The sequence below is a fragment of the Anarrhichthys ocellatus genome, unplaced genomic scaffold, assembly GCF_004355925.1.
Source record: "Anarrhichthys ocellatus isolate YVR2014 unplaced genomic scaffold, GSC_Weel_1.0 scaffold12, whole genome shotgun sequence".
Taxonomy (NCBI): Eukaryota; Metazoa; Chordata; class Actinopteri; order Perciformes; family Anarhichadidae; genus Anarrhichthys; species Anarrhichthys ocellatus.
This window is the reverse complement of record NW_022280042.1, coordinates 4,763,359-4,770,709: the sequence shown is the minus strand read 5'-3', so window position 1 is coordinate 4,770,709 and position 7,351 is coordinate 4,763,359. Positions and strand designations below refer to the sequence as shown.

The 7,351-nt window shown below is 46.0% G+C and overlaps 1 protein-coding gene across 1 annotated transcript in view; it reads right to left on the bottom strand.

Moving 5' to 3' along the window:
• Nucleotides 1-7,013, bottom strand: part of LOC116386134 (prospero homeobox protein 1-like) — a 26,318-nt gene extending 19,305 nt beyond the window's left edge. Inside the window, exons 1-4 of the mRNA XM_031852138.1 lie at nt 6,893-7,013; nt 3,226-3,639; nt 2,503-3,102; nt 764-2,077 (exon numbers count right to left, since the gene is read on the bottom strand). Of these exons, the coding sequence (XP_031707998.1) occupies nt 764-2,077; nt 2,503-3,102; nt 3,226-3,576 (2,265 nt within the window). The 5' untranslated portion in view covers nt 3,577-3,639; nt 6,893-7,013. The remainder of the gene's footprint in view (nt 1-763; nt 2,078-2,502; nt 3,103-3,225; nt 3,640-6,892) is intronic.
• Between the last annotated feature and the right edge of the window lie 338 nt (nt 7,014-7,351).

Here is a 7,351-nt window from a genome sequence, read left to right as displayed (position 1 = left end):
TGTGTGTGTGTGTGTGTGTGTGTGTGTGTGTGTGTGTGTGTGTGTGTTGAAGAGCTCACTAGCCTTTCTCAGCACCTTTAAACGACACAACCTGCTGCAAAGACTTAAAAGAGCTTGAGAGAGCAGCACGCGACCTGTTTAATCTTCCCCCTCTTGCAAGACCCATCGCGGCCCGTTTCATCTCCCCCACTCAGCGAGGAAACAAGACGGTCAGACCAGGAACCAATTAATGCAGATTAATAAACATTAAATACTTTGTTTGACTACTGCCTGCTGCAGTACTGACTGTTATAAATGTCACTCTTTGTGAGCAGCAGATCAAATCATCGCCGATTTAAACTCTTTCCAAGAACACAAACAAAAATGTAAGGATGTTCTTTATGCTTCCAATAATTATAATAAATGTCATAGTGTTGAACATAAGCCTCACTAATACCAATGTGTCCCAATTACAAACTGCGTTCTTATTCCATATATATGTAAAGCTGGGTTTAATTAGGTATAGATCAGAACCGTCGCATTAACACACACATCATAGTAACGTTAAAAAAAGTCATGATATACTGCATATGTCAAGTTATATTGTCCAGCTCTACGGGCAGTTATTATCTATTAATCTTAAGTATATTTTTCTTGTTAGTATTCTTAACATAATGTAGTTGTAGTCGTGCATCGACAGATGTCAATCAAACTGCGATTTAAACTAAACAAAAGGAAATATTGAAATACTTAAATGTGTTTAAAATATTGGTGGAGTGTATATCAACTGCACACTCCGACATCTAACACAAGAGTAAAACGATTTAAAGCACACACACACACTCACACATCTGTGCGATAATAAGGATACGGTGCTGCCTGAGTAAGCCGATATCTCGGCCATGTCTTGCAGGTCCCCACACTCAGACTTAATGAGGGACAGGGACAGAGCCTCCGGCCCATGCTGGCCTGGTGAGCTCTGCCTGTGATGATGGTGGTGGTGGTGGTGGTGACTGAGATGGCCCCCTCCGAGGGATGCCATTTTGGTTCTGAGGCTGACAGCTTCCCGGGTCATGTCCATAGAATCGGGGGAGGACCGATGATGGTCCTTGGGCCCTGGAGGGTAGCCGGCTCCACCTCCGTGTGAAAGGGGGCTCTGAAAGGGGTAACCCATGAGGGGGAGAGGGAACGGGTGGCGAAAGGATGGAGGGCTAAACCCAAGCGAGGCCGTGAGAGGAGAGGGGTGGAGGGAGGGGTGGTGAGGAGGAGGAGGAGGAGGAGGAGGGAGAGAGAGGTTAGTGTTCTCTCGTCCACCTCCTCCGCCGCTCTTGCGCACCACCAGTGGCAGTGCCTCTGTTTGGTCGTTGTGCGTCGGCACACCGCTCAGTCTGCCACTCAAACCACCGAATGAATCCAGCGGGCTCGGGACGATTACATCGCCGAAGCAATGCAGCCGCTGGGTGGAGGAGTGATAGTTGGGGGTCGGACTGCCGTCGCCGTTCATACTGAGGGCCAGGGCGCCTCCGCCAAAGCGCGAGTCCGGGGTGAGGGAGGGGAGGGGGCCGAAAGGTGGAGGACAAGACGAGGACGAGTTGGAGGAAGAGGAGGGTGCTGCTGGTGTGCTGCTGTGGCAGCCATGGTGGTGACTGACGGCCTTGGGCGAGGAGAAACCCTTGACGACAGTGTCGACGACCTGCGACACGGCACAGCTGAGTTCCTGCTTCAGCGTCTCTGCTAACTGCCTTCCTCCTCTTTCTCTCCTCTTCATCACCCTCTCTACATTCCTCTCCACCACCTCCCTGCCGTTCACATCGTCCTCCATTTCTCCGTCTATCAGGGCCTGTTCTCGGAGGAGGGCTCGGGCCCGGTCCAGGAACAGGCCTGGGTCCAGCTCAGACAGGTCGTCATTGCTACGCCGCCCTCTGTCTCTGTGCCTCTCCTCCAGGCCATCAGAGCGGATACTGTCCTCGGACAAGTTGCCGTCCTCCTCTCTTTCTCTACCTCGGTCGGCCTCTCCACCTTCGCCGTTGTCTTCCTCTTCCTCGGTCTCCGAGTCGTAGATCTGGTAGAACTTCTCTTGCAGTTGACGCAGCTGTTTCTGAACAACAGAGGACAGAGACTGTTAATGAAGATGTCTTCTGAACCTAAATATCACCTGTTACTATACATGTACTGAGAGAGAAATGATAATAGTACAGTATGTCTTAGGTTATATGAAACCCACTTGGTGGACAGACATGAAATCCTTTCTATAGCAGCTCTCACATCTCTCTAGGAACAGATTCAAGGGAAAGGATAGCATGTAGGTATTCCTTGAATCTGTGCCACTTTGAAAAGTTGGCATTCTTTTCCTGAAATCCTGGGTTCCTATTATTTTACAGTGCCTTATGTTGCTAATTAAAACATCAACTCAGCAACTCCCATTTTAAATTGAAAATATGAGCTAGGTGCGGCTGGTGTTTGTGGTGCGTTTTAGCTGCAAATGTCTGGAAAGGTCTGTTCTTAATGTCGTCTTCTACCAACCTGCATGTCCTCCAGCTGCAGCTTGAGCTGCCGTCTCTCTTCCTGTCTCTGCTCCTGCCTGGAACACACTAGCTGGGTGAAGCTGTGTTGCTGCTGTGGCAGACGCTGCTTTCTCTTATTCTCCCTGTAAACCTCGCCGACCACACCGCCCCGCGAGCCTGGGGAGCTCAGGAGGGAAGAAGGGCCGTCGCTCCGGCTGTGGTTGTGGCTGTTGCCGTCTCTTCGGTGGTCATTACTGCCGTTGCTGTTGTTGCTGCAATTCTCGTTTTCGCGATTGCTTTCTTGGTTGTGGTCGCTGTTGGGCCGGACCAGTGGCGAGTGACTCATGCCACGGATGATGTTTTCCACGCGGGCGCGCTTGGCACGAAGGTGCTCGTCCGACAGCCTGTCCAAGTCGAAGGTGGAGAGTGAGAGGGGCTGAGCGTGGGAGTTGAGGCTTGAAGGAGGCGGTGGTCGCCCGAAGGAGGAGGAGGAAGGTGGAGGGGCAAGAGGAGGCCCAGGAGAGAGGCAGTCGGACGGGCTGTCTCGGTCGCGGGAGGAGTTGCTGCAGGCATCCTCTGCGTGGATCTCTGAGCCTCCACTGGACAGAGCTCCACTCCCCTGTGATGGAGGACAGGAGAACTGAATTAATAATGAATTAAACGCATTATTTAATCATTGAATGAAGGTTGAGGACTATTAATGGACTTAACATTTCACCACTACCTGTGTGTTTGTGTATACCTGGAAGCCTGAGTCACTCCCTCCATTCTTCCCCATGTTATTCTTCAGCAGGTGAGAGATGATGGTAGCACCAGGGAAAGGCATTATTGCGTCTTCGTACGAGTTGGCCCTCTTCAGCAACTTCCTCAAAACATTGGACTTCTCTCCGTCACCTTTGGCGCCGCCATGTCCGTGACTGACCAGCGAGCAGTCTCCGTCCCGATCGAGGCCGTGTGATTGGTTCATGCTATCAAACAGGGTCTCCCTGGCGTGGCTGAATAACGCACTAGCCACAGTTCTTTTCACCCCGATGTCGACACGTCGGCGCTTGGTCTGTCTGGTTAGGAGGGTGGTGCTGTCATGATCAGGCATCACGCAGGGGAGCTAAACAGACATGACCAGGGGTCCTCACAGACACGCAGGATGGGAAGTTTCCTGGTCAACCACAAACACAAATAAACACAACTTGCTTTGATTTCAATCATTTAATATCACCTGGAAAGTAGCATTTAGGTGGTTTTCATGTCCCAAATGACATCTTTATAAATTGGCAGAATTGTGCATTAAGTGATCATTTTTCAGTCGGAGAGAAACCCAATCATTGAAATTGGTAGCTATATTTGATGTCCTAATTTTGAAACAACCTAGTCTGCCCAGAAATAAATCTTTTAAATACATATTTATATTGTGAATTGTGAGATAAACTAGCACAAAAACATAAAAGATGAATTAAAATCCACTGTCTTTAGTGTTTTGTGTTTTAAAAAAATGTCAGAATTATTTCTTAGAATAAAATCTCCACATGTAAAAGACATTAGATGACTACAGATAACGTGCTTGTTTTCTACCATTTTAACTATCAAACACAGTAGACTTTAATTGATATATAAATCACAAAAATGTCAAGCAACTCAACAACAACATATCTGACTGGAGCGAATGGGGCAGCCACTTTTATCCATTCTTAAAATTACACACAGCGCATTTCTAGACCAAAAGCCAAGGGAACCACTGTGAGAAAGAACCACTCTTTAAAATAGTTCAAGGAGATATTCCCACAGAGAAGTAACACCTGCCTTTAATAACCAAAATCATTTCCCATTTCCTCTTTGTCCCCTGAGAGGTGACCTTGATTTCTGCATCTTGTGAGGAGCTGTGAATAATCGACAGGCTCTCTCTTACTGTCAGAGGAATTTCACTCCCCTCTGAAGAAAACAAAAAAATGTTTGTGTGAATGTGTGTTCATTTCATTTGTTCCACTTTTTCACACGATTTTAAAGAAATAGGTACTGAACTGACATTTCTAATATCTAATATAAACTTTGGGTGTTTTATTTTGACAAGAAAATGTAAATTCTTATAAATGCTACAACTTGTTTTTTTTTTTTACCAAGTTCTCCACATACCGCACATTCAAAGCCAGGTTATGAGGTATATTGTGTCTATTATTCGGTCAGTGTAGAAAGGTACACCTATAGTGGCCGGGAAAGCACTGCATAAAGGTTAGGTTTAATATAAATGACAATGAAAGTGCAGGATAACCTAACCGTAACTACCTCAAACTGAATTCTTAAAGAAACAAAAGTCTCAAGCCAAAGGTGAATTTACTGATTAATTTAGAGATCACGTTTTTAAAAAGCAAATTCAAAACCGTCTAAAAAGCGTCACCAAAAATAAGCCGTGGCCATTTTAAACGAGTTGCATGTTGGAAGTGAATATCTGCTTGCTCTTGTGCCCTAACACACATGCATACCGGCAGCGCTTTCCATGTTACAGGGCTGCATCTGTTTTGCAAGTGATTTCAGGGTCAGGTCTAGGGAAATATTTCAACGCTGCTTCCCACAACAGTTTGGCAGAGCTGCGCCTGTGTTCATAAGAGTTGAGCAGTTTTAATTCCACTGTTAAGATGCGTTGACGTAAAAACTGCAGCACCACTGAGATTTGAAAGAAAAAGCAAACATGCTCAAACACACATAGGGACTGAATCAGAGAAAGTAGTATGTTTTTGCCAAAACCTACAGCCGCAGACAAAGCAGACACTGCTGTGTTCCTGCAGGGCCATTACCAAATGAATTGGTTTCCAAACAGGGGAGAAGGGTTAGTTTACATGTGACTCCGAGTGTCAGCGTTGGAGACAGAGGTGTTCAGAAAAAACACTCAGCTCCTCAACACAGTGGCCGGCAGTGACCCAGATACACTCACATGCAGTACATGCATACTCTCTGTTTTACGTGATTGGTTCCTCTGGGCAGAGGTCTGACACACACACACACACACACACACAGAGGGGGAGGTAGAGAGAGAGTGAGAGACAAACAGTTTAGATTAGGGGGTCCAAAGAGCTTGAAGACTTGGTTGTATTGAAATTTGTGTCTGAGGTTAGATTAAGGGTGCATCATTGCGGGAAAAAAGCAAATGTTTCCTATCTGCATTAGTACAAAACAAGATGCATTCACCACCATCTCTGTGAACTTACTGGACTCATAGATACTCTTGTAATACCATGCAGCTACGCAAGGTGTTTAAATAGACAAGAAGTTCAGCAACTGTTGCATTCATGTTTAAAGGTGAGCACTGAAAGGAGATGTGAGAGTGTGTGTGTGTGTGGTTTCTGTATCTTAACAGAAACTTTTGTTTTAATCTGCATTTGAAGAGCAAGAATAACTTTGCTCTGCAATTGAGAACTGAAATGGGAAGTAGAGTAACTGTAAATGTCTTATTTCCATGTAGAGAGAATACAAGCTTGTGAAAAGTCACTTTCACTAAGACTTTATCTCGATGTTTTAGCCTTTTATAAATATCTTAAACTGTCTTAAAATGAAAATGTGCACGCCGTTTACTTGCCTCTGCAGTTCTAAGAGGAACCAAATAACGAGCTTATTATTGATAGCTTTAGTGTGAAGTGATCGTTGCTGCGCTCTGGTCGGAGAGCTCCGCTGTCCAGAGTCTGACAGAAAACAAGCTGATACTTTTACGCACGGCGCTATGGACGGCACACATAGAGAGATGTTTGTCGCAGTCCGAACAACCGTCCGAACAACAGTCCGCGATAATAAGACGACAGCGGGAGGACAAATCAACATATCCGTTTATTATTTTATTATAAAGCCTATACAGTTGTATTGAAGTGACGAGCTGTGCCAATAGAGAGAGATAAACACACTTGTTTATTAAACAGTTTGCTCTTGTTTTAGCGATTTTTCAGCTCTCTGGAAACGAGGCTGAATGTTAAATTACAGATCAATAAAATCAAACTCCGAAGAAAGAAGATGTCGCTCGTCGTTTGCTTTAAAGTGAGAATCGGAATATAAGAAGGTTTTAAAACACATTTCGATATTGATTGACTTGTAGGCAGGTGCGTAAATCCAAGCGAGTTGAACTCAATACCCACAAACTGGCAACCAAAGTTGAGAAGAGAGCAGTGAACAAAAGCTCGTCTCGTTTACAGCTACAACAATCGCAAGCAGACTGTAGCGCGTAAAGTCCACATTAGAAGAAACTGTTTCGGAAAATAGTCCAAAATTCATCTAAATCCTCTGGATCTGCGATGTGGGACGAGGATGGACCGTCTGAAGTTAAGTTACAGCGAACACGGTCGGACAAATCACACACCCTCATATACACATGCAATATATCAGCCCACGAGCGACAGTAATAATGGTAATAAACAATACGTGTTTCCACTTACTTCTCTCTCTCTCGAGCGTTTCTCCAAGTCGGTCCGTCGAAGAAATGGCGAACACGAGAGACAGATCCGCACTCGTCGTTGAGATCAATGCCGTAATTTACTACTGCAAAGTGGAGACGTATGCAGAGAGAGAGAGAGAGAGAGAGAGAGAGAGAGAGAGAGAGAGAGAGAGAGAGAGAGAGAGAGAGAGAGAGAGAGAGAGAGAGAGAGAGAGAGAGAGAGAGAGAGAGAGCGAGAGCGCGCGCGCGCGCGCTGGAAGTGTTCAGTATCAAGCGCACCCGGTCCGTCGCGAATCCTGATTCTCCCTCTGACCGACAGCAACACTCTCATTAAGACACAAGAAGAGACGCGCGTGAAGGATACGCGAAGACGCTGCGTCACTGGCCCGGGAGTGAGGTAACGACTCCCCCTGACCAATAAGGAAGAGGAACCGGGGACGCTGGATTGTATTTATAAGGA